Raw genomic sequence first — 27376 nt, 5'->3', positions numbered from 1 at the left:
CGAGCCATCCCAGTGCTTACTCAGTTATGCTACATTCTAGGAAAATTCCCTCAGCTTCTTTCCAACTCAGACTTTGTCTTTTTTCTTTTTCTTATTTTTTCTTTCTTTTTTTTTTTTTTTTCAGACAGAATCTCTCTGTCACCCAGGCTGGAGTACAGTGGTGTGATCTTGGCTCACTGCAACTTCCACCTCCTGGGTTCAAGCAATTCTCGTGCCTCAGCCTCCCGAGTAGCTGGGACTACAGGCATGCACTGCCCTGCCCAGCTAATTTTTGTGTTTTCAGTATGGACGGGGTTTTACCGTGTTGCCCAGGCTGGTCTTGAACTCCTGGGTTCAAGCCATCCACCTGCCTCGGTCTCCCAAAGTGCTGGGATTACGTGGGTGAGCCTCTGCACCCAGCCCAGATTTTCAGCACACTACTAGTGTCCATTCTGCTGTTCAATCCATCTATTAAGCAAAAGTTTTTTTTTGTTTGTTTGTTGTTTTTTTTTGAGACAGGGTCTTACTCTGTTACCCAGGCTAGAGTGCAGTGGCACAATCTTGGCTCCCTGCCACCTCTGCTTCCTGGGTTGAAGCAATCCTCCTGTCTCAGCCTCCCAAGTAGCAGGGATTACAGGTGCGCACCACCACACCCAGCTAGTTTTCGTATTTTTAGTAGAGATGGGGTTTCACCATGTTGGCCAGGCTGGTCTCGAACTCCTGACTTCAGGTAATCTGCCTGCTTTGGCCTCCCAAAGTGCTGGGATTACAGGCGCCTGGCCCAAAAGTTATTTTTAATAACTTATTTTTAATTTTTAAGAACTATTTTTGTTATAGCAACCTGCTCTTGTTGCAATAGATAACAGTGACCCCATCAGTCCTTTAGAGGGTACTAGTTTTTGGTTTTTTCCTTTATTTTCTTCCCTTAGGGATTCATTCTTGTTAGATTTGGGGCCTCTCTGGTGATAAGTATCCCTCAAATGTTTAATGCTTGGTTGTCTGTTCATTTTTCTTCATTTCTGAATTCCTGTTTACCCATGGGTGAATCCAAGTTTTTTTGTGTGACGGAGTTTCGCTCTTGTTGCCCAGGCTGGAGTGCAATGGCACTATCTTGGCTCACTGCAACCTCCACCTCTCGAGTTTATGTGATTCTCCTGCCTCAGCCTCCCAAGTAGCTGGGATTACAGGCACCTGCCACCACACCCAGCTAATTTTTTGTATTTTTAGTAGAGACAGGGTTTCACCATGTTGGCCAGGCTGGTCTTGAACTCCTGATGTCAGGTGATCCACCCACCTCGGCCTCCCAAAGTGCTAGGATTACAGGCATGAGCCACCACGCCTGGTCAATCCAAGTTCTAATTTGGTGTTTTGCCTCTCGTTGTTGTTGGAGGGGGGGCAGTGAAAGGGAAACAAGAGGGAGATGTGCTTAGTTCCCTAGGGCCCTCCCCTGTCAACATTCTTTCTAATGAGGTCCAAGCTCTTGGCTTTAATCAGAGTTCAGTGACACAACCCACTGCTCCGTTAAAATTTTCTTCTTACTTTGATGCCCTTAGGGGATATGAAATTATTTCAGGTTCTAGTCTTTCCTTTCCAACCTTTACACTTTAACCCCTTTTCCTGCTCAGCCTCAGTAACAAGACAGGAAGTAGGGCACAGCTGTAGGTTTCAATCTTTTAATGGCTAACCCATGATCTCCTTCTACTTTTTTTTTTTAAGACAGGATCTCACTATATTGCCCAGGCTGAAATATACTGGCTATTCACAGGTGCAGCTGTAGCACACTGCAGCCTCAAACTCCTAGGCTCAAGCAATCCTCCTACCTCAGCCTCTTGAGTAGCTGGGACTGCTGACACATGCCACCATGCCCAGCCTTCTCCTATTCTCTGTATTCATCCTAAGATTAAAATATCTCTGGAATTGTTCTTACCTGTTTGGTAGTTTTCTCCTGCCCTGATTTGGGATATGGGTTTTCTTGTTTCTCTAACAATCTAATCGTATTTGTTTTCCATATTTTGGACACTTCTCCACATCACTAGTACTCTTTTTGTTTACTAGAATTACGGATTTAATCTTACAAAGGATAACAGAATTTTGTCATGCACATAATATGGACTCTAATAAAATGAATACCCAGTGTTCAATATCTAGCTTGAGAAACGCTGTATCACAAATAGCACTGAAATGTACCCTGTGTATTTCTCCCTCATGTACTTCCCTCCCCTCCCCAGCAGACGTTTAATGGGATTTGGAACAGGTAGAGAAATAGGTGAACATGATCAGTTTGCTATGTTGAGGCAATCATCACTGAATTCAAAAATTCAAAAATGTTTTTCCACAACAATATATATCTTTAAAGTGTCACTCCAGATTTAACTATTTAGAGCCAATTTTATTTTATTTTATTTATTTTTTTTAGATGGAGTCTCGCTCTGTCGCCCCTGCTGGAGTGCAGTGGCGCCATCTCTGCTCACTGCAAGCTCTGCCTCCTGGGCGGTTCAGCCATTCTCCTGCCTCAGCCTTCTGAGTAGCTGGGACTACAGGCGCCCGCCACCACGCCCGTCTAATTTTTTGTATTTTTAGTAGAGATGGAGTTTCACTGTGTTACCCATGATGATCTCGATCTCCTGACCTTCTGATCCACCCACCTCAGCCTCCCAAAGTGCTGGGATTACAGGCGTGAGCCACCGCACCTGGCCTAGAGTCAATTTTTTATGACCAATACCGTCTCCAGATAGAGCTAATGTTAAAAGTGTTCTTTGAAATCAAATATGTTAAAACAACATCTATATTTAGCAATAAAGTTTCAAAATTAGATAGGTGTTGAAATGGATGAAAGCTTTGATCCTAGTGATAAAAGGATTAGGGTTTATGTTCATTAATTTCAAAAATCAATTTGTAGGATCAGGTGCGGTGGCTCACGCCTGTCATCCCAGCACTTTTGGAGGCCGAGGCGAGTGTATCATGAGGTCAGGAGTTCGACACCAGCCTGGCCAACATGGTGAAACCCTGTCTCTACTAAAAATACAAAAATTAGCCAGGCGTGGTGGTGGTGGCACACACCTGTAATCCCAGCTACTCGGGAGGCTGAGGTAGGAGAATTGCTTGAACCTGGGAAACGGAGGTTGCAGTGAGCCAAGATCACGCCACTGCACTCCGGCCTGGGTGAGAGAGCAAGGCTCTGTCTCAAAATAAATAAATAAATAAATAAAAGAATTCTTGCACAACCCTGAGTTAACTTCAAATCTCTTTTCATACATCCTAAAAAAAATAGTACTTTTATGAGTGAAATAAGATATTCTGCCAACACACTAGTGACCAAAAAAACTTTATTAGTTTAGTCTCCACCCTTTTAAATGTACTCTAGGTACAAAATAAACATTATACACATATAAGATCAGTCTTTCCAACTTTAGAATGTATAAATAAGAATGACAATTTTTAAATAAAATACTTTAGTCACAGTCACACTAAACTACCTTCTAAGGAAAACTGTCCAGTGAAGCAGTTAAATTTGTGCTTTCACCTATGAAGAATTAAACTTAAAATGCATTCATTCTTTCTTCTTTTAATGAAAAATAACCTACCCTTGGAAACAGCATAAGCATTGTTATGGTAGTCTAGCTCCTAAATGAAAATGTGGACTAAGTTACAGTTTACTGTAATAACCTACATAAAAAGCCTTTGAAAATTAGCAATCAATCAAAGTATTTATAAATTCAAGCCTTTTTCTTAGAATGAAAGGTAACACAGTTCCTTAACCTCTTTTAAAAGGAACTTTGAAATTAAACCTTACGGTCACAACTAGTCAGATTTTCATTCAAAAATGTTGCTTAAATATCAAATTTCTCTTCACAGACGCTATGTCCATTTTCTTCATAATCTTCTCTTGTTACCACCATATCTTCAAAATCATCGTTCTCTGATATCAATTTTCCACCTTCCCAGGCATAAGTAATAGGGCTGAAAATAAAGGTATAAATGAACCCAGATGATTTTACAGGAAAACTGAAATGCCTGAAACATAAATTACTTATTAGGTTGGTGCAAAAGTAATTTGTGGGTTTTTTTTTTTTGCCATTAAAATGTGGCAAGCTCTACCCAACCCAACAGAAAATCATTTAAGGTACAGAAATAAACATACATTTCGTATGAGTAGAGCAACCCAAAAAGGAAAGGAACCTTGCTCACTGCTACAAAATAGTAAATGTTCCTTTTTCCCTATGTCTTGAATTTATGGACCCTCTAATTCTAAGGAAAAAACAAGAATATAAGCAAAAGATCAAAAGATGCCTAAAAAGAAAAACTGTCATACTGAGTCTAAATTCTGAATGTGGCAAAGATATGTCATCTCAGTAATTCTCATAGCAACCCATAAAATAGCTACTTTATTTCTTTTTGAGATGGAGCCTCACTCCATCTCAACCTCACTGCCCAGGTTGGAGTGCAGTGGTGCAATCTCAGCTCACTGCAACCTCCACCTCCCAGGTTCAAGCAATTCTCCTGCTTTAGCCTCCCAAGTAGCTGGGACTACAGGCACATGCCACCACACATGGCTACTTTTTTTGTATTTTTAGTAGAGGTGGGGTTTTGCCATGTTGGCCAGGCCGGTCTCGAACTCCTGACCTCAGGTGATCCACACACCTCGGCCTCTCGAAGTGCTGGGATTATAGTTGTGAGCCCCCTTTATAGATTTGAAAAATGAGGCTCAGAGAAGTTAAGTCTGGAACTAGAATTTAGGCTGGAACTAGGATTTAACTCAGAACTGTTTTCACAGTCTGTGCTTTTGCTGCTACACTTTGTTGCCTCTAATAAACGAAACAGAAAACACAGTGTATGATGAACAATTATGTGGGAAGACACAGACAATAGGTAAAATTAGAGCGAGTAAAACATCTAGTTTGGTTTTGCTATCTACAACCAAGGTTATACTTTGTGTTATGACTCAATTCTATTTCTACTCTTCTTTTTCCCCAGTTTAGAGTTTCAAATCTGAAAAAGGTAAAGAAAAAAGTTAAATCAATGTTTTCTAGTCAAGTGTGGTGGCATATACCTGTAGTCCTAGCTACTTAGGAGGCTGAGGCAGGAGGACTGGTTGGACCCAGGAGTTCAAGGTTGCAGTGAGCTGTGATCACACAAGTAACAGAAGGAAACTTTGTCTGTATTAAAACAAAGGTCGGTTATGGTGGCTCACACCTGTAATCCCAGCACTTTGGTAGGTCGAGGTGGGAGGACTGCTTGAGCCTAGGAGTTCAAGACCAGCCTGAGCAACACAGCGAGATCCCATCTCTACCAAAAATTTTAAAAATTAGCCAGGCATGGTGGCGCATGCATGCAGTCCCAGCTACATGGAAGGCTGTGGTGAGAGGATCACCTGAGTCCAGAGATCAAGGGTGCAGTAAGCCGTGATCACACCACTGTACTCCAGCCTGGTGACAGAGTAAGACTGTCTCAAAAAAAAAAAAAAAAAAGAAAACCCAAAGCCAGGCACAGTAGCTCATACCTGTAATCCCAGCACTTTGAGAGGCCAAGGCGGGCAGATCACACGGTCAGGAGTTTAAGACCAGCCTGGCCAACATAGTGAAACCCCACCTCTACTAAAAGTACAAAAATTAGCCGAGTATGATGGCGTGTACCTATAGCCCCAGCTATTCGGGAGGCTGAGGCAGAAGATTCACTTGAACCCGGGAAGTGGAGGTTGTGGTGAGCCGAGATTGCACCACTGCACTCCAGCCTGGGCAACAGAGTGAGACTCCATCTCAAAAAAAAAAAAAAAAAAAAGTAAAAAAACCCCAAAACCCAACTTGGCTGAGCTAAGGCAGAAGATTACTGAGCCCAGGAGTTGGAGGCAAGCTTGTGTGAAACAGTGAGACTGTCTCTACAGAAAAAAAAAAAAAAGAAAGAAGGTTTTCTTTTCTTTCTTTTTTCCTTCTTTTTTTTCTTTTTCTTTTTTTTAGAGACAGGGTCACATACTGTTGCCCAGGCTGGAGTGCACTGACGCAATCCTAACTCACTGTAACCTTCAACTCCTGGACTCAAGTGATCTCCCTACCTTGGCCACCCAAAGTGGTACAATTACAGGTGTGAGCCACCAAACCTGGCCAATAAATGTTTTCTTTATTGTATTTATTATATTTGCATTAAGCTTTTATAAAAATGGATTTATATGTAAGTATACACATATATTTATACATATATAAAAGCAGTGGATGCACAATAAAAATTTATTTAATAAAATAATAAGACTTATTTCTGTGGATCCTTTGGCCTGTAACCTGTGCATGCAAGACAAAAAGCCAATATGCTTTATACTCTTAAGAACATATGAACATTAGTGGTGAGAAAAATCATCCCAATATTTTTAAATTGTTTATTCATTTATCTCATAGCTGTAAAAGAAAGGGATACCAATGAGGGCCTTCTATGAACTTCTATTGATTTTGGAAAATTCTACTTTAGCTTTAAAGCAAAACTCTAGAATTAAGAGTCAGGTATGTGGGGTCTTGTTTGCAACTCTGCCACTAACACTAGGGGTGAGTTTTTTAGACATATATTTTGGTAAGAAGTCCTCACTCAAGGTAAGAAAACTGGGTTTTAATCTGATCATTGCTATTAACTCACTATAAGGCATTTGCCAACTCATGAGCCCTTGTTTATTTATTTACAAAATATGAATATTGAATAGGATGATATATAAGCCCTTAGAGCTGTAAAATTCTACCTTCGTTTTTTTTGGTTTTTTGTAGCGGGTGGGGGGGAGTTGTTAGTTTGTTTTTGAGACAGAGTCTCGCTCTGTCACCCAGGCTAGCATACAGTGGTGCAATCTCAGCTCACACCAACCTCCACCTCCTGGGCTCAAATGATCCTCCTTCCTCAGCCTCCTGACTAGCTTGGACTACAGGTGCACACCAGCACATCCGGCTAATTTTTTATAGAGACGGGGCTTCACCATGTTGCCCAGGCTGTTCTCAAACTCCTGAGCTCAAGTGATCTGCCTGCCTCAGCCTCCCAAAGTGCTGGGATTACAGGTGAGAACCACTGCGCCTGGCCCTACCGTAGTTTATTTTAACCACTAAAGTGGAAGTGATGATATGTACTTTTTCTCATATAACAGGGTACAGGGTAGACATAAAACAGTTTTGAAATTTAAAAGTCATTTAAAGGGGAATTTTTAAAATTCTAAAATAATTTATGAATTGATAAAACTTATCACAATGGTTCAATTATTCAATTTCTATTCCTGACAGAAACTGTCAAGAAATAATACATCTCAGATAAACTATATAGATAATAGCTTGATTGCTTTGCCTATAAAAATCTCTTAGGACCAAGGCTGATTTACTACATGGGAGTAATCACCCCATATACTTAATTGAGCACCCATTGTGTACGAAACATTATGGTTGGCACTTTATATACTTCCATTTAATTTAGTGAAATATAAGGTTTATCATTTCAATTTTTGAAGAAGAGAAATTAATATTCAGCAGGTGAAATAAACCTGCCACCATGGGAGATCCAGGCTTTAAACTCAAGTCAACAGACCACCTTTGCTATATGCGGACTTCCATGTTTCATTTCTATATAAAACAACACTTACTTTTCAGGCAGCACAACAGAAACATCATAATCTGTTGGTGTAAGACATCGAACTTCTGAGTAAACCCGATCCCTAAATCCTGGGAAAAGGGAATTTCCTCCTGTCAAGACAATGTTCTTAAAAAAATGCGGCTGCATTTCTTTAAAAGAAGAAAAAGAGAAGAAAAGGAAAAAAGGCATTAGAAAATCTGTTTACTTTTCTGGAAAGATGTGGATGAGGGATCAGATAAGAAGCAATTAGGGATTAGAGTTACTGGTGGGAAATCAAATAAATTTTCAGATCCATTCTAAGATTTGTAATGAAGTTACAGTTTATACAAATAAAGACATTAAAGAGTGAAATATGACCTCATAGATCTTTAAAAGAAAAATCTAAGGTGAGGGGGGTAAACTACTGGCTACTTACTGTACACTCATGTAAGCCATATAAAAATGAGTGACACTGTAGTAAAAAAAAAAGTTGATAATTATAATTATTATTCTTTAAAATGGGGGGGAGGGGTCTTGCTGTAGGCTGAGACTGTGAGCTATCATAAGGATGAAAAGGTCTTTCATGACATTTGAACTTACAAGCCCACATCTCCACATTATCTCACTGAGGCAAACATATATGCTGTGCAATACTTACCTTTGATAGTTAAAAACACTCATAATCTATGTTTAAAGAAGGGATCTAAGTATGAACACTTATTAAAGTTACATGATAGCAAATGTTAAGTATTAAAAGCCTTCAAAACACCACTGGAAAATCCATCAGGAATGAACAGGTACAAGCTGTCCCACCTAACGTTTCTGTTCAGTAAAACAAGGGCAGAGTTTCCTTATATTGACCTTGAGTCTCACTCTGCCATGACATTAAAGCAGTGTAGTACAAAATGTTGTACACATCGTGACTGCAACCTTATATAAAATGGGAAATATGAAAATAGCTGTGAAATAATTATGTACGGATAGTATTATTATTATTATTATTATTTTTTATGAGAGGAAAGTACATGGCCTGTGCTAGATTTTCTCCAATGCCTACTTCTTGTGAACCAGGGAGATATTAAAGTATCCTAAAACTCTAGAACATTATTTACTTAAGGCATGTTTCAGGAGAATCCAGAAATCACTATGAAACACCATATTCCAATCCCTTTAAAATTAATCCTGTATGTTACTCTAAATATAACAGAAAGAATAAGTCAGTCCACCAATAGCTGAAAACCATTAAATTGTTAAGTTATAAATTTTTATTCTGTACAGATCTGGGTTAAATGAAAACTTTTCTAAAAGGGATATGGCAATTTAATACTCATGGAGAGATACATTTCTTCAAGTTTAAATGGACCATAATGATTTCTCCTCTATCAAATTTATAATCACAAAAAAAGATAAAAGAAAAAAACTTATACTTAAAGATGAATCAAGAATTATTTAAGTGCATTATGGGATCTAGAAATCTCTGCAAATAAAACAGACTCACCAATTTCCCTGAAATTATTTAGAAGAAACAGCGTTCATAGGGCTTATGATTCTTTTTAAACAATTATAATTCTTTAGTATTTTACTCTATTTATGTACCTTCAGGTAGATTCTGAATTGAATAGACAATAGCTTCTGGAATTCCCATTTCTTGAATGCCTATATCAGAAGGATTAAAGAGTATTTCTGGAACAGCAAATCTCTCATTGGCCAAACGAAGAATTTGTTCCCCAGATTTGTATTTTCCACTCAACACCATCTCTTCCCTTGGCTTAAAGAAAAAGAAGATTAAAAGTTTAAGTTACATTAATAATATGCAATACTAATATATTAACCATGTTCTTGGAAGTGTCAGGATTCTCAAAATTGAGAAAAATGTGGCTGCCTTTACTGTTGCCAAAATCATACAAAACACAACTAAATAATTACTGATGCCAATATGGCTGTTCCTTCAAAGATAATTTGGCAGCTTTATTCCACACACTTTAAAATACAAAGAGGGCCAGGTGCCCTGGCTCACGCTTGTAATCCCAGCACTTTAGGAGGTCAAGGCGGGTGGATCACTTGAGCCCAGGAGTTCAAGACAGCCTGGGAAACATAGCAAGACACCTGTCTCTTAAGAAAAATAAAATAAAATAAAATACAAAGAAAAAAAAGCGAACAGACAAGAGAGAACTTGATAATCTATCTCTAATGGTACAATGATTCTAGTTCCTAGGGAACAAAGAACACACTCTAAATAACAAAAAAATTTACTATGTCTTGTGTTTCTACTGTCTGCTTTCACTCCCCTAATTTAGGTGTTTACTGGATATGTGCCTCTATTCTACTAGGATTTCCCCTTTCCCTTCTGGAAACAGCCTACATCTCTACATTTCTTTACTGTGTATTCAATCTCTATTCTAAATTAGTTTACAAATGATTTAAGCAAGTCCATGGTCCTTATCCTTGAAATTACCTTATAATTATAAGGCCTATGTACAACAAACAAACTTTAAACAACCATGACTCATATTTTCTTGTTATATATTTTCTGCTACCCCACCCATTCTGTGAGCTGTAGTGCTGAGGGGGCTAGAAAAAATAATCTTCTCTCACAATATTCTAAATCATTAAAAATAATGGTCCCTCTCAATTTTACAACCAACAGCTTTCCTAGATTCAGGTAAAGACACTCATTTCATTTGACTTATTAATGCAGTTGTTCTCCCATGAAAGGATAGGTCCCAGTCCTTTATGTAAGTATAAAAATACTTAAAATATATTAAAACACTAGCAATTTATTAAAAAGTAACATATAAATAACATTATAGATTCCTTAATATGATCAGCCATCTACTCTCTATTCAGATTTCAGCTTCCTGAGAGGTTTTTTCTGCTTCCCAAATAAACAGATCCTTCACTATTCTCTATCACCCTACATTATCCTTCATAGCTTATATTGTTCACCACCACATATCCACGAACTAGCATAAAAAAGTACCTGGCACACAGTACTCAATAAATTTTTGAGTAACAGTATGCAAGACAACAACATACCATTCATTAAACATATTACATACATTATCCCACTGAACTCTCATATAACCCTGTAACACAGGCATATTTTCCTTTTAAAGTAATGATGCAATTGGGCTCTGCAAGAGCATATTACTTGTTCAAGGTCATTCACATCATAACCCAAAGCATATACAAAATGTTCCTTCCACGATACTACCACTCATAACCTGGATATAGATGGTTAGATTTTGATCATTTGGGAATTCCGTGCTCAAAACATTATTCTAGAATAAAAAATATCCTGAAAATTACACAATATTCACAAATACTCCAGGAAGAACAGAAAACTATAAATCACTTTTAACCCAGAAAACTATAAATCACTTTTAACCCAAAATACAGTTATATTAACAAAGAGAAGAATATTATGCCTCACAGAAGTATTCTTCCTTCTCAAGCAGAATGGAAAATATTTTCTATGAATTTACAAATTCATTAAATTCCAGCCATTCACTGACTTGAGTTTAAGCGATATAAGTCATTTTGTCAACATTCAAAATAACCTGAGATAGTTGCAGACTTAGAGAATTTCAGTTGACAAAACATTAGAGGTTATCTAGTTCATAGACCTGACTGACAGAAGAGGATCATGGGACTTATTCTGGATTAAATGACTAACTAGGGGAGAGAGCCAGTCTAGATATCCTTGTTAAATGTTAGCACTAAAGCCATTAACCATTAACATGTAATCTGGAGGCTGGGCACACTGGTTCACACCTATAATCCCAGCACTTTGGAGGCCAAAGTGGGAAGATCACTTGAGCCCAGGAGTTGAGGCTAGCCTGGGCAACACAGATGAGTGTGGTAGCTCGTCTCTACAAGTAACTTTTTAAAAACTTAGGCATGGTGGCAAACATCTGTGGTTCCAGCTACTTGGGAGGCTAAGGTGGGAGGATCACTTGAGCCTGAGAGCCAAAGCTGCAGTGAGCCATGATCGCACCACTGCACTCCAGCCTGGGCTACAGAACAAGACCCTGTCTCAAAACAAACAAACAAAAAATGTAATCTGGTACTACAAGTAGTTTCTGTTTTATTACAGTATAATTACAAAAGAGTATAATTACAAAAAGACTTTTATTTTAGACACAGACAAATGAAATTTTTAAGTGTCACTGGGAGCTGCTACTTTAGGTCATGTATCAATGTAGGTCATGATTACTACACAGCCCTCATAAAGTTAGTTCCAGTACAAAGAAATGATCAATGTATGTTATACTGGCTCTGCAGAAAGTGCTAATCAATGTTGAGGACAATTTTCTCAATTTAGGTCAGTCAAATTCATTATACATTAGCAGGCTTCCTCTTTCTGATAAGAAAGAAAACTGGAATTTCTATTGGTTGTTATCTGTAAGGATATTACAGGCCTATTTTTATTGCTATTGTTACTACCATTAGTGCTAGAAAATCAAGTATGTAACTTCCCCCAACTACTTAAAAATATTCTTGAAACTATCAAAGTTCAAGTGTTAACAAAATCCTAGGAGTAAAGGCTCTGAAATGTTTATTTTAATCAAGTATTAAAATCAAAACAATATACAAAATCCCAATCTATAAAATATAACTGTTTCTAAATCTTTAAAAAATTAAGATGATTTAACACAGACTCTGAATAAGGTATACATTTTAACAAAATTGACAAACATTAAACCATTCTTTCTACAATAAACATTTGCTGTAACACTGTATCGTCTGCCAAAAGCCCAGTTCCAACTGACTGTGTCCACTCATCTGATATTAAAATACACATTAGATATGAGAATCAGCAACAGTGTATCCTGAGTAAATTAAGTGCAGTCCATAACCAGATTCTGTTCACAAGGTCAAAGGCCAATAAGAAACCTTATATGGCTTCTGCCTTTTCTAAAGATGAGTAAATTAATGGTCAACTAGGAGAATAACCACACCTCTACTGGTTTATTGCATAAGGTACTCACTTGAGAAAACACGGCTTATGATTTGACAAGGAAGAAGCCGGCAGAGTTTAGAAGAAAATGTCCAATAAACCAATAGGTTGTCATTTGCAGGGAAGGAGAGTTGTTCTAAAAAGAAAGATTTCCTAGTTGACTATCTAATCATCTGGAAGAGGTTTTAAGTTTTCAAACTTACGAAATAAGTAATTCTAGGAAGAGGAACTGAGAACATGGATACAGGTTTGGTTTTGTTTTGAAGTGCCCTGAGAGATTCCAATGACCAGTCAGGTTTCAGACTGGAAGTCACTGAGACTTCACTCAGATCCATCTCTGTAGAAATCAGGGTTGCTTTACCCCTGTTAACCCTACAGAGTACCATAAATTTTCCACAAAGTATCAGCTATAAAATATGACGATGATTAAATGTTCCTAGTAAGAAAGAGGTTTGGTATTTAAATGTTTGGGGCAGTTTTCCTCGTCTTGTAAAGAAGAAAAAAAACACACCTTCCATATCCTAGCTAGGACTTGGGCTTCCAGTTTCTCTCTACCTGATGCATGCCCACGCAACCTTTTCCCATCATGTCTCTTAATTCCCATTTCTGAAAGCCAGCCTAGGTCCTTTCAAAAGGATCTGTTTCATTTTTTGTTTTCTGTTTCTTCTGTTTTTAAAGAGACAGGGTCTGGCTCTGTTGCCCAGTTCTGGAGTGCAGTGAAATGATCATAGTTCACTGTAAAATTGAATTCATGGGCACAAGCAATCCTCCTGCCTCGGCTTCCTGAGTAGCCAGAACTACAGGTGTGCGACACCATGCCCAGCTGATTTTAATTAATTAATTTATTTATTTATTTCCATAGAGACAGGGTCTCACTTTGTTGCTGAGACTGGTCTCAAACTCCTGGCCTCAAACAATCCTCCCACTTCAGCCTCCCAAAATGCTGGGATTATAGGTAGGTGTGTGCCACCACAACCAGTCACAAGGATCTGTTTCTAAGAACATAAAAGGATGATTTCAGTTTTTATAGGGCCCCAAGTGGTCTCTGAACTCTGCTTCATATTTCACCTCAATAATCTGGCCAAAAAAAATTCATTTTTGTTTTCAGGCATACTAAGTATAAATAACTACATAAAACCCATGTATTCACCAACCAGCTTAATGTAACTTTACAGATAAGCTAACACTCCCCTAATTTGGTGTTTTATCATTCACATACATAGTTTGTTATACTTTTACTTCATATTTAAGTATACCTTAATAACATTATTATTCTCACTAAAAAAAGAGAACATATATTATTCTGCATAGACTAAAAGTATACATAGCTTTCTAAAATGTGCTTTTCTATGAAAATCAGATTTCTGAGATTTATTCATGCTGTTTATATAAGCTCTACTTGATTTCACTACTGCTTATTATTTTATTATATGAACATATTCAAAAATTATTCTTCTTCCATTAGTGGATATTTAGGCAGGACTCAATTTTTCACTATTTTAAAGTGCACTGCAATGAATATTATAAATGTCTCCTTGTGCAAATGTGCTTATGTTTCTGATCAAAGATTTTTAACTTCCCAACAGTCCTCATCAAGTTGGTAACCAGAAACGTAAACTTTACATTTACCTAAACACAGAAGTCATTTTATCTGAGCTGATCAAAGATAAATAGAAATTATTTTGACATCCATGATAAACTGCTTCTCAACACTTTGAAACTCCATTGGATTTTGCCCTTTTCTAACCTAATCATACCAGACCCAACAGAAGTGAAATTTGGCCCTGGGTCAGCTATGTCAATAATTTTCACAATAGGAAAATAACCAATTTCTAACTCAATTTAAACTAGTAAACAAAAATGGGTTAGCCATAATATACATAATGATACTGTTTATCTCCAGATTTGCCCTATGTGCTATCTTTTGGCTGATAGTTCTTTTTCTAAATAAATTTACTAAGAAATTTATCAATCAGATTTCACTTTCGCCTGGTGAAATGGCCAGCAGGAAGGTAGTAATCAACAACTCTCTAAGGGCCAGGAGCTGTGGCTCATGCCTGTAATCCCAACACCTAGAAGCCAAGGCAGGAGGATCATTTGAGCCCAGGAGTTTGAGGTCAGCCTAGGCAACACTGTAGGACCCCATCTCTACAAAAAATACAAATATGAGCCAGGCGTGGAGGCACATGCCTGCAGTCACAGCAACTCTGGAGGCTGAGACAGGAGGACTTGGGCCTGGGAGGTCAGGGTTATAGTGAGTGCTGTGATCGCACCATTGCACTCTAGCCTGGGTCACAGAGTGAGATGCTGTCTCAAAACAAAAAACAAAAAACAAACAGACAAAAGAAAAGCAACTCTCTAAGGCCCTGCCAATCCCAGCTGGATGTGAATTATTATTTTTTTTTTTTTTTGAGACACAGTCTAGCTGTGTCACCTAGGCTGGAACGCAGTGGTGTGATCTCAGCTCACTGCAACCTCCACCTCCTGGGTTCAAGTGATTCTCCTGCCTTAGCCTCCCAAGTAGCTGGGACTACCGGCACCCGCCACAACACCCAACTAATTTTTTTTATATTTTTAGTAGAGACGGGGTTTCACTATGTTGGCCAGGCTGGTCTTGAACTCCTGACCTCGTGATCCACCTGCCTCAGCCTCCCAAAGTGCTGGGATTACAGGTGTGAGCCACTGCACCCAGCCTAAATGAAATTCTTCTCAAATCTAACTGAGGTGATCACTTGAAATATCACTGTTTTTTTTTTGTTTGTTTTGTTTTGTTTTAATTTTATAATGAGAGACAGGGGCTTGCTTTGTTGCCCAGGCCAGTCTCTTAACTCCCATCTTGGCCTCCCCAAGTGCTGGGATTATAGACATGAGCCATAGCAACCATCCATTGATGGTTTTTAAGAATTACCTTACAAAAGCCCTTTTTAATTGTACTGAAGTCAGGCAAGACATAGTCTATCATTACTGTATTTTCTTCTCCTTTCAACCTGGAAAACAAAATTGAGATTTATGAAATATTCTAATTATGTGTAACATCCCCCAACAATCTACTTTCCAATTCTTAGACTGTCATTATACATACTTTGCAATATCCATGTCTCTATAAAAATCCTGAGACACATAGCATACATCTTCTTTCACTTGATTAATCACATGTGTTTCATCCATAACATGGAGCTGCCTAACAGAAATAAAAGTTGTAAAATTTGAAACAGAAACAATTAAATATAATTTACAATTATCTGAAATTTTTTTCTGGAATTAAATTTTCAGGCAACTGATTTTTTGAAATTTTAAATTCTTGAATGTGTAAAATAATTTTAACTTTATGGAATACTGTCACTTCCATTAATTTCCACACTATTCCTATGAGGGTAGGTATTAGTCAGTTTATAGGTAAGGAAACTGAAAACAAAGATATTAAGTGGCGTTTATCTAACTAAAGAGCAAACATCCCCCCGCAAACCGTTCTGAATAGAATCTGGCTACAATGCCTTAACTCTATGCACTTTCTTTTCTGATTATATTAAGCATTGTTGAGTCAGCACACAGTACCAAGCACATACAAGCTGTTTAATAATAAATATTTGACTGCGGGTGAAGCTTAAACATTGGCTTACTATAGAAATAAAGATGTTTAACAATAAACAAAAACTTTTCCACCTCCCAAAGTGCTGGGATTACAGATGTGAGCCACTGCACCTGGCCATAATTATTTTTAATGAAAAAATTGCTAAATGTATGGCATGACTGGGTGTGGCCATCCCAGTATTCACTCTCCCACCAGTATTTTTAAAACATATATGTGTATACTTTAAGTTGACATGTAATAATTATACATATTTCTCAGGTACACAGTGATGGTTTGCTGGGAGCTGTGGCTATACCTGTAATCCCAGCACTTTGGAAGGCTGAGGCAGGAGGACAGCTTAAACTCACGAGTTTCAGACCAGCCTGGGCAACACAGTGAGAACCTGTTTACAAAAATTAGCCAGGTGTGGTAGCACATGCCTGTGGTCCCAGCTACCTGGGAGGCTGAGGCAGGATAATTTCTTGAGCCTAGGAGTTGAGGATGCAGTGAACCATGAACACACCACTGCACTCCAGCCTGGGTGACAAAGTAAGACCCTGTCTCAAAATCAAAAAGAAACCCACACAGTGCATCAGATCAGGATAACTAGAATATCCATCATCTTAAACACTTATCCATTTTTTTGTGTGTTGGTAACACTCAATATCCTCCTTCTAGTTATCTGAGACTGTAACATTCTTGCCAAGCTCAGGGGCGCGAAGTGCAGGTCAGTAATCCCAGCTACTAAGGGAGGCTGAGATGGGAGATCTCCTGAGCCCAGGAGTTTGAGACCAGCCTGGGCAACATTGTGAGAACTTGCCTCAAATAACAATAATAGTAATAATAAAATTGTAAAAAGAAAACAAACATAAAGCAACTAATATTCTTCAAATAACAAACATATAGTGATGGAAAGCCAATCAGTGGTTGCCAGCAGTCAGTGACACAGTAGGGGAGCAAATATAAAGGAGTAGGGCACTTAGGGGAGCAAAGGGATACTGATGGTATGATACCATCCAAAGTTAATGTAACAAGAAATTGAGATTTAAGAAATCTACTTATGTGTTAAACAAAATAAAATTAAAAATAGTAGCATAAGTTAATGTACAACACTTATGATTTTATTTCTTCCTTTTTTTTTTTTTGGAGAGAGAGAGTCTCACTCTGTCACCCAGGCTGGAGTGAAGTGGTGCGATTTTGCCTCATTGCAACCTCCACCTCCTGGTTCAAGTGATTCTCATGCCCCAGCCTCCCAAGTAGCTGGGATTACAGGTGCGCACCACCACACCTGGCTAATTTTTGTATTTTTAGTAGAGGTGGGGTTTCGCCATGTTGCCCAGGCTGGTCTCAAACCCCTGGCCTCAAGTGATGCACCCGCCTAGGCCTCCCAATGTGCTGGGATTACAGGCATGAGTTACCATGCCTGGCCTTAAAAGTTAGGAATGATCTTAAATTACTTTAAAAAGTTCCTCCCCAGAGCCCCATCCTCCCAAAGAATCAAAGCTAAGCATCACCTGTAAGATATGATCTCCTTTAGATGATTGGTTAAGAGTTTTCCTCCCACATTTATCCTGAAAGAGGAGAACTCAAATTTAATTATTGCACATATCATTCTGTTTAATCTTTAGAAACAACATGAAAATTAAATGCAACTCACCGAATAATTGCTTCTTTTTTCTTTTTACTTCTACAATAAGGAACTATATGTGTAAAGGAATATCCACTATCAACAATGATACAGCACAGTTCGGAAGGATTATCTCGGAAATACCTATGTGCACTGAGAGCCCCAGCTATTTAAAAAAAGATAAAGAAAAAAGTGAACAAAAATATAACACTACTCTAAAGCAATTAAAAAGGAAGAAAACAAAGACAAGCAGCAAGACAAAAATGTTCCCTTTAATTACAAGAAAAATGTTAATTTACAATACTATTCAGAACTGTCAAAAGATCTTTATAGTGTTTATACTTTAAAACACCACACTTACATGGTAAACATATAAAAATTTGGTATCCATTTTTAAAGGTAAATATTCACTCCATAGTTTAAAATAATTACTACAACAGCAGCTCATTTTTACTGATCATTTATTACATGCCAGACTCTATTCTAAAATCTGTATAACGAATGTGTGTGTTAATACTCAAAGCAATTCCATTTTACAGATCAGGAACCTGAAGCTCAGAGAAATTAATTAATGTACTCAAAGTCACACAGTTAGGAAGTACCAGAGCCAGGATTCAAACCTAGGCTGCGTGTCTGTACAGCAGGGTTCTCAACCTCAGAACTATTGACATTGGGGGCTGGATAACTCCTTGTTGTACAGGGCTTTCCTATGCATTGTAGGATGTTTAACAGCATCTTGGCCTCTACCCATGAGATGCCAGTAGAACCTTCCCAGTGGTAACGATCATGGCTCACTGCAACATCCACCTCCTGGGCTCAAGTGATCCTGCTGCCTCAGCCTCTCCAGTAGCTGGGACTATACACATGCACCACCATGCCTGGTTAATTTTTTAATTTTTCTTTTGTAGAGATGGAGTCTCACTATGTTGACCAGGCTGATTTCAAACTCCTAGTCTAAAGTGGTCCTGCTACCTTGGCCTCCCAAAGTTCTGGGATTATAGCCATGAGCCACTGCACCTGGTTGAGACTGTGTCCTTAACCACTGCACATACTGCTGCTTATACGGACTTAAATTCTGAAAATTAAATATTTAAATACTTTCATTGTACCCAACCATGTCACGTAATCTAAGCCTGTAATAAACTTGCTTCTAGATGATATTTACAGATTGTTCTCCCTCACACTGGCAGCCTGAGCTACTAACATAATTTCAAACAATAAGAATTGGGCCTGGAGCCATGGCTTACGCCTATAATCCCAGCACTCTGGGAGGCCGAGGCAGGAAGATCTCTTGAGTCCAGGAGTTCAAGACCAGCCTGGGCAACAAAATGAGAACCTGTCTCTACAAAAAATAAATAAATCAGCCAGATGTGGCAGCACACACCAGTGGTGCCAGCTACTTGGGAGGCTAAGGCGGGAGGATACCTTGAGCCCAGGAGGTGGAGGCTGCAGTGAGCCATATTCGTGTCAACACACTCTAGCCTGGGCAACAGAGCCAGACCCTGACTTAACAAAAACAAACAAACAATAATAATTGCAAACATATAAATGACAGAAGAGATAACTACCTCAGAATCTTTCAGAAATGAGAAATATGTGGCTAATAACTTCTTTAGAAAGAAATATTAGTAAAAAGATAAAATGAGAGATGTCTGACTATATAATCTCTGAGGGTTCGTTTAGTTTTAAAATTCCAAGACTTGCCAGGCGCGATGCCTCATGCCTGTAATCCCAGCACTTTGGGAGGGTAAGGCGGGTGGGTCACTTGAGATCAGGAGTTCAAGACCAACCTGACCAACATGGTGAAACTCCATCTCTACTAAAAATACAAAATTAGCCAGGCATGGTGGCACACACCTGTAATCCCAGCTACTTGGGAGGCTGAGGCAGGAGAATCGCTTGAACCCAGGAGGCAGAGGGTGCAGTGAGTAGAGATCGCTCCATTGCACACCAGCCTGGGCAACAAGACCAAAACCCGGTCTCAAAAAAAAAAAAAATCCAAATCGAAAAAATGCCACATAGTATTCTGGAACTTTAAGAGTTTATTTACTCAGTTCATACCCATATTCACATTTCACATAACTCAATTTCTTTTTTTTTTTGAGACAGGATATTACTCTGTCACCCAGGCTGGCACGATCACAGCTCACTGCGGCTTCAATCTCCCGGGCTCAAATGATCCTCCTGCCTCAGCTTCCTAAGTAGCTGGGACTACAGGTGTGTGTCACTACGCCCAACTAATTTTTCTATTTTTTTGTAGACACAGGGTTTCACCATGTTGCCCAGGCTGATCTCAAACTCCTAAACTCAAGTGATCTACCCACCTCAGCCTCCCCAAATGATGGGATTACAGGTGTTAGCCACTGCGCCAGCCAAGAATGCCACTTAATATTTTGGGACTTTATAAATATTACCCTATTCATATCCATAGTCATATAACTCAATTCCAGTGAAAACTTGAACTCACCATTTACTCTTAATACTGCTTGGAACTGGTATTCTTCAAATAGAATTTCATTCATCGATTCTTGAATTGAAGTGAAGTTAAAGTACGGTTCAGTGATAATAATATTAGTATCTAAAAAATCAACCTATAGAAGAAAATATTCCAAAATGTTTTATAATTTGTAGCGATAATTAACACTTGTTTTACATATACAAATTTATTTAATCCTCACAATAATCGTGATAAGTCTTATTACTATCCTCATTTAATAGATGAGCAAACTGAGGCACAGAAAAGTTAAATAAGTGACCAAGGTTCATAGAGCTATTTAATGACATAGGTAAGATTTGAATCCAGGGAGTCTACTTACAGAATCCATGTACTTAACTATTATGCAGTTTTACTTCTCTTGGAGGTAGCACTAATAAAATGTTACCAGCCTGGCACAGTGGCTCATACCTGTAATCCCAGCACTTTGGGAGACTGATGTGGGAGGATTGCTTGAGGCTAGGAATTTGACACCAGCCTGGGCAACATAGCAAGACCCCATCTCTACTAAAAAATAATAATAATGGGCCGGGCGCGGTGGCTCAAGCCTGTAATCCCAGCACTTTGGGAGGCCGAGACGGGCGGATCACGAGGTCAGGAGATCGAGACCATCCTGGCTAACACTGTGAAACCCCGTCTCTACTAAAAAAAAATACAAAAAAACTAGCCGGGCGAGGTGGCGGGCGTCTGTAGTCCCAGCTACTCGGGAGGCTGAGGCAGGAGAATGACGTGAACCCAGGAGGCGGAGCTTGCAGTGAGCTGAGATCCGGCCACTGCACTCCAGCCTAGGCGACAGAGCGAGACTCCTTCTCAAAAAAAAAAAAATAATAATAATAATAATAATAATAATAATAATAAATAAAAATTAGCGAGGCATGGCAGTGCATGCCTGTAGACCCAGCTACTTAGAAGGATGAGGTAGGAGAATTGCTTCAGCCTGGGAAATTGAGGCGGCAGTGAGCCATGATTGTGCAACAGAGCAAGACTCTGCCTCTAAAAAATGAAAGAAAATAAAATGTTACCATAAAATTGTTTAAAGACAATTATGGAAACATTAATGAATGATACAACTAATATTGGGGCTGTTGTTACGTTTCTAAATAAAACGAAAACAAGGTCAGGCAAGATGGCTCAGCTTGTAATCCCAGCACTTTGGGAGGCCGAGGCAGGCAGATCACCTGAGGTAAGGAGTTCCAGACCAGCCTGGCCAACATGGTAAAACCTCATCTCTACTAAAAATACAAAAAAAAAAAAAAAGAGCTGGGTGTGGCGGCACGTGCCTGTAGTCCCAGCTACTCTGGTGGCCAAGGCAGGAGAATCACTTGAAGCTGGGAGGCGGAGGTTGTAATGAGCCGAGATTGTGCCACTGCACTCCAGTCTGGGTGACAGAGCAAGACTCTACCTCAAAAAAAAAAAAAAAAAAAAAAAAGACAGGACAGGACAAGACAAAGATAAAACAAGAGAAAATTGGGCTGGGTGTGGTGGCTCACGCCTGGGGCAGATTGCTTAAGCCCAGGAGTTTGAGATCAGCCTGGGCATCTCTATTAAAAAGAAAAGAAAATCATATTTAAAAAATACTTGCAGATGTTTTATTTATGTATTTATTTATTTTTTGAGACATAGTCTCACCCAGGCTGGAATACAGTAGCGCAATCTCGGCTAACTGCAACCTCCACCTTCTGGGTTCAAGCAATTCTCCTGCCTCAGCCTCCCGAGTAGCTGGGACTACAGGTGTGTGCCACCATGCCTGGCTAATTTTTGTATTTTTAGTAGAGACGGGATTTCACCATGTTGGCCAGGCTCGTCTCAAACTCCCAACCTCAAGTGATCCACCTGCCTCATCCTCCCGAAGTACTGGGATTACAGGCGTGAGCCACCACGCTTGGCCTGTAGATGTTTGAAATTTAAAAAAAAAAAAAAAAAAAAAAAAAAAAAAAGCTTAAGATATTCAAGTTTATGTAATTCTCTCACACACATTCTTGAGAAGTATTAAAACTTGAACATTTTCTCTGTATACCTATAATCACATTACAGGCATTAAAAACAACAAAATCTTCTTGTAATATTCACGTATTTAGATACGTAAGCAAAGACGTTTTATTGTGAAAATTAAGATAATACAGTGAATTGATCTAATAATAGAAATCTGAAGTAAAATTTTGAGTTTCATATAGACTATCTTTACTCAACCTCTACTTCAACATGGAAATTTTATTCACTTGCATTTATTATTTATTTTAAAAGTGACTTAAATATGTACTGAGAATATACTCATAAGTTTATAAATCTTAAAATGTAAGTTATAATTTTTCATTACAATTAAACACGGAAATAGAATTTGAATACATACTCTAATTTGTTACCTGATACATTTCTTTTCCAAAAAGGTAATCCCAAACTTGTCTTTGAACATCCCAATTCACCAAGTAGCCCTAAAAAATATTTTTGTAAATTTAAGTATCAAGACTATTTGAATAATTTTTAAAAATCAGATTATAAATATTTGAATAATATTTAAAAATCAGATTCTAAATCACTGATTTCTATCTATGGTTACCATTTCCAGTGTAATGCTGTTTGAATTTCTTTTTTTTAATTAAAAAAATTTTTTTATTATACTTTAAGTTTTGGGATACATGTGCAGAACGTGCAGGTTTGCTACATAGGTATAATGCTGTATGAATTTCAAACCGATTATGTTAGTACGTTTTTCTCCTTTAAAAAGTTAAAAAAAAAACCCTCACAAATAAGCAATAACTAAAATGTCAGAGGTTCAAAAGACACACCTATATATATATATACAGTTGCCTCCCTATACTTGTTTTCTTACATTAATGTGTGCATACCACTTAAGAGTTAATTAAGTAAAAATCAGTACTCACAATAAGTAACTAAATAATGGTCATTTATTTTTACCCAAACAATTAAATTTTAATTTGGGTTTAATTAGGTTGCAGTTAAAATTTAAGTTACACACAGCCTTCTACATACAATTAAAATTATCTTTAAATTTAGGTCTATAATGCTAGAAATGAAACATAATTAATTGGATTACCTTTTGAAAAGGAAGGATGTAAAACAGTCCAGAAGGGTCTTTTATTTCATCTATCTGGTTGGCAGTAAAAGTTTTAAGACGTGCTGTTTTTGACCGGAACTGACAATTAGGAATAACCCTAGAAACAAGGAAACAAATAATTATCCCCTAAATAGTTAGCTCCTAAAAACATTTTTACTTAACCACTACTCTTGATGCCAAAAGACTAGTGTATCCTAAGATTGGTATATGCAGTGTTTCTCATTCTGTCTTAAAATAATACAAAAGGCTGGGAGTGGGGGCTCATGCCTATAATCCCAGCACTTTGGGAGCAAGATGATCACTTGAGACCAGGAGTTAAGACCAGCCTAGACAACACAGCCAGAACCTGTCTCTACAAAAAATAAAAAATAAGGCCGGGCGTGGTGGCTCATGTCTGTAATCCCAGCACTTTGGGAGGCAAAGGCGGGCAGATCACTTGAGGTCAGGAGTTCGGGACCAGCCTGGCCAAGAGGGTGAAACCCCATTTCTACAAAAAAAAAAATACAGAAATTAGCCAGGCATGGTGGCACACGCCTGTAGTACCAGCCACTAGGGAGGCTGAGGCATGAGAATCGCTTGAACCTGGGAGGTGGAGGTTGCAGTGGTCTGAGATCGCACTCCTGCACTCCAGCTTTGGCGACGGGGCAAGACTCAGTCTCAAAAATAATAATAAAATAAAATAAAAAAAGAAAAATACAAATCAGGCAGGCACGGTGATAAGCATCTATATTCCTATCTTTTAGAGGAAGGCTAAGGCAGGACTGCTTAAACACAGGAGTTTGCAGCTGAAATGAACTGTGATCCTACTACTGCATTCCAGCCTGGGTGGACAGAGCAAGGCCCTGTCTCTATTTCACAATAATAATAACATTAAAATGCTCCCCCCCATTTTTTTTTTTTAAATTCAGTATGTAACAAGTTCTATACGGATCCTTTCTCTAATAATCCTCAAGAAATCCTTACAGGTCAGTATTGCTTCTGCCACTGCAGAGATGAGAGCCAGTATTTTGGTAAAGGTCTTAGTCTTTCTGGCTTTAACACAGAAAGTCTTAATACCATTTGGATTAAAGATTCACAAGTTAGGCCAGGCGTGGTGGCTCATGCCTGTAATCCCAGCTACTCTGAAGGCCAAGGTAGGAGAATGGCGTGAACCCAGGAGGCAGAGCTTGCAGTGAGCCAAGATCACACCACTGCACTCCAGCCTGGGCAACAGAGTGAGACTCCGTCTCAAAAAAAAAAAAAAAAAAGAAAAAAGATTCACAAGTTAAAAATTATGGCCTAAAAATTAAGTTTCCAGCTGGGCACGGTGGCTCATGAATGTAATCCCAGCACTTTGGAAGGCTGAGGCGGGCAGATCATGAGATCAGGAGTTCAAGACCAGCCTGGCCAACATGGTGAAACCCCATCTCTACTAAAAAATACAAAAATTAGCTGGGCATAGTGGTGCGTGCCTGTAATCCCAGTTACTGGAGAGGCTGAGGCAGGAGAACTGCTTGAACCCAGGAGGCGGAGATTGCAGTGAGCAGAGATCACGCCACGGCACTCCAGCCTAGGCAACACAGCAAGACTGTCTCAGAAAAAAAGAAAGAAAGAAATTAAGTTCCCATGAAGCCAAAGACCTTCAATCAGCAAGATGCTATAGAGCAGGGGTCCCCAGCTGCAGGGCTTGTGGTCTGTTACCTGTCTGTGGTCTGTTGGGAATCAAGCCTTCATGGCAAGAGGTGAGCACCAGGGTGGGGAAGGGGGATGGGGCCATGAGCATTAACATCTAAATTGCATCTCCTGTCAGATCATCCATAGCACGTTAGGTTCTCATAGGAGGACGAACCCTATTTTGAACTGTGCATGCAAGGGATCTAGTTTGCACACTTTTTTTTGTGAGAATCTAATACCTGAGAACAGTTTCATTTCAAAACCGTCACCCAAACCCATACCCCCAAACACATGTTAAAATTGTCTTCCATGAAACCAGTCCCTGGTGCCAAAAAGATTGGAGACTGCTGCAGCTACGGGGTACAGAAGTAGCAACTACTTTTTTTTTTGAGACGTAGTCTCCCTCTGTCGCCCCAGGCTGGAGTGCAGTGGCCTGATCTCAGCTCACTGCAAGCTCTGCCTTCCAGGCTTAGGCCATTCTCCTGCCTCGGCCTCCCAAGTAGCTGGGACTACAGGCGCCCCCCACCATGCCCGGCTAATTTTTGTATTTTTAGTAGAGACAGGGTTTCATCGTGTTAGCCAGGGTAGCCTCGATCTCCTGACCTCGTGATCCACCCCCCCTCGGCCTCTTGCTGTTTGCCATGAGCTTACAATCTGGTTTGGAAGACAAACTAAAGCCATTATCAATTATACACATACAACACGACACTGGGATAATACTGTAAAAAATGTTTTATACCTGCTTATTTCACTTATAATACTGTCAACATTTTCCCTACATGTTTAAATATTCTTTGAAGACATAATTTTAAGAAGCTGAATTTGTTATCAATCTCATGGTTGTATTTTGATGTATTTAGCCAATATACTATTCCTGATTATTTAGCTTGCTTCCCATTTTTTTGGCTGCCTGTATACGATGTCTATGAATAATACAAAGTACTTCTAATTAATTCTCTAAGTAATAATAGAATTACTGTGTCGTGGCCGGGCGTGGTGGCTCACGCCTGTAATCCCAGCACTTTAGGAGGCCGATGCAGGTAGATCACGAGGTCAGGAATTCAGACCAGCCTGGTCAATATGGTGAAACCCCCATCTCTACTAAAAAAAAAAAACTTAGCTGGGCACGGTGGCACGCGCCTGTAGTCCCAGCTACTTGGGAGGCTGAGGCATGAGAATGGCTTGAACTCGGGAGGCAGATGTTGCAGCAAGCCGAGATGGTGCCACTGCACTCCAGCCTGGACGACAGAGCGAGACTCCCTCTCCAAAAAAAAAAAAAAAAAAAAAAAAAAAGATTTGCTGTGTCAGCTGGGTGTGGTGACTCACACCCCTAATATCAGCACTTTGGGAGGCCAACGCAGGTAGATTGCTTGAGGCCAGGGACTCGAGACCAACCTGGCCAACACGGTGAAACCCCATCTCTACTAAAAATACAAAAAATTCGCCAGGCGTGGTGGCGCACGCCTATAATCCCAGCTACTCCGGAGGCTGAGGCGGGAAGATCACTTGAATTCAGGCTGCAGTGAGCTGAGATCGCACCACTGCACTCCAGCCTCGACAATGATAACGATGCAGATTGCCAAAACGTTTTCCAGAAAGGCTGTAACAATTTACATTCCTATTCAGTTTGATTTCCCTCTTTCTTTTTCAAAAGAAATGAAAAACAAGGAAAGGAGGAAGATAAGAATTTTTTTAATGCTCTGTTAATTTGATAAAGGGAAGGCATGACTTTAAGCTACTTATTTATTCAAACATATATTTTATGACTATACATGTTATGAATGCCATTGTATTAATAGTACTTCTGTTTAACTGACCTTACCAACTAGGTCGGCCAGTAGGCCAGTCTTCAAAGCCTCTAGATCCTAAAACCGTGATTTTTAGACTTTTAGGGGGTCATAGAACCCTTTGAGAATCTAATGAAACCTATAATCTTGTACCCAGGAAAATTCACATACACCCAAACACGCTGCCCACAGTTTCCAAAGGCTGATTAACTTTACGGACCCTTCTGTTAGGAACGCATCTCTACAAGTCTATTTTCCTTGGCTATTTCCTCTTAAGAAATAAGACAGACATCCCACTTCCGGGGCCTCGCAGCCCAAAACTAAAACCAAAATCAATTTCAATTCAAAGCATCACAACCACCCACCCAGCTCCAACCAGAGAATCCCTCTGGCTAAGTTAGGGCCGCGCGGGGGCGTTTGCAGTTCATTGATGTCCGGAGATGAAACGTAGCACATGAAACCACTAGGCGTATATATCTTGTCCCTCGGAGAAAGAAAGCACTTACGACACATTTTCATGGCTGTAACCGATTTTGGCGTTGTAAGCTCCGTTATCCAGCACTAAGGTCGTCATTTCACCACCAACCACACCGCAGCCGCCGTTGTTTTCCCTTTCCGACCCCTCTGCTCGAGCTTTTTCCGGTACTCTATGGTTTGTTGGGC

General features: G+C 39.2%; 1 protein-coding gene across 2 annotated transcripts; it reads right to left on the bottom strand.

The window, feature by feature from the left end:
• Nucleotides 1–3288: 3288 nt before the first annotated feature.
• ACTR6 (actin related protein 6) lies at nucleotides 3289–27352 on the bottom strand. Of its 2 annotated transcripts, none has more exons than XM_008004365.3 (11): nucleotides 27220–27352; nucleotides 23253–23370; nucleotides 22561–22629; nucleotides 20171–20294; nucleotides 17734–17869; nucleotides 17591–17647; nucleotides 15588–15686; nucleotides 15414–15492; nucleotides 9142–9313; nucleotides 7577–7655; nucleotides 3289–3939 (listed from the first exon to the last, which is right to left on the bottom strand). In XM_008004365.3, the coding sequence occupies exons 1-11, from the start codon at nucleotides 27285–27287 to the stop codon at nucleotides 3810–3812; spliced, it is 1131 nt and encodes a 376-aa protein (XP_008002556.2). In that variant the 5' UTR covers nucleotides 27288–27352; the 3' UTR covers nucleotides 3289–3809. The 2 variants fall into 2 exon arrangements, with proteins under 2 accessions (XP_008002556.2, XP_008002555.2); XM_008004364.3 differs by having other exon boundaries at nucleotides 7577–7715; nucleotides 27220–27351.
• Between the last annotated feature and the right edge of the window lie 24 nt (nucleotides 27353–27376).

Source organism: Chlorocebus sabaeus, chromosome 11 (assembly GCF_047675955.1).
Source record: "Chlorocebus sabaeus isolate Y175 chromosome 11, mChlSab1.0.hap1, whole genome shotgun sequence".
NCBI lineage: Eukaryota > Metazoa > Chordata > Mammalia > Primates > Cercopithecidae > Chlorocebus > Chlorocebus sabaeus.
This window is presented reverse-complemented; position numbering and strand designations above follow the sequence as displayed.

Excerpts from the sequence above, each read along its gene's own strand:
- ACTR6 (XM_008004364.3), bottom strand. The coding sequence starts at position 27,287 with ATGACGACCTTAGTGCTGGATAACGGAGCTTACAACGCCAAAATCGGT. Across the intron at positions 17,648-17,733 it reads AAAAAAGAAGCAATTATTCG|GATAAATGTGGGAGGAAAAC; the intron begins GTGAGTTGCATT and ends CTCCTCTTTCAG. Across the intron at positions 15,493-15,587 it reads AGAGACATGGATATTGCAAA|GTTGAAAGGAGAAGAAAATA; the intron begins GTATGTATAATG and ends TTTGTTTTCCAG.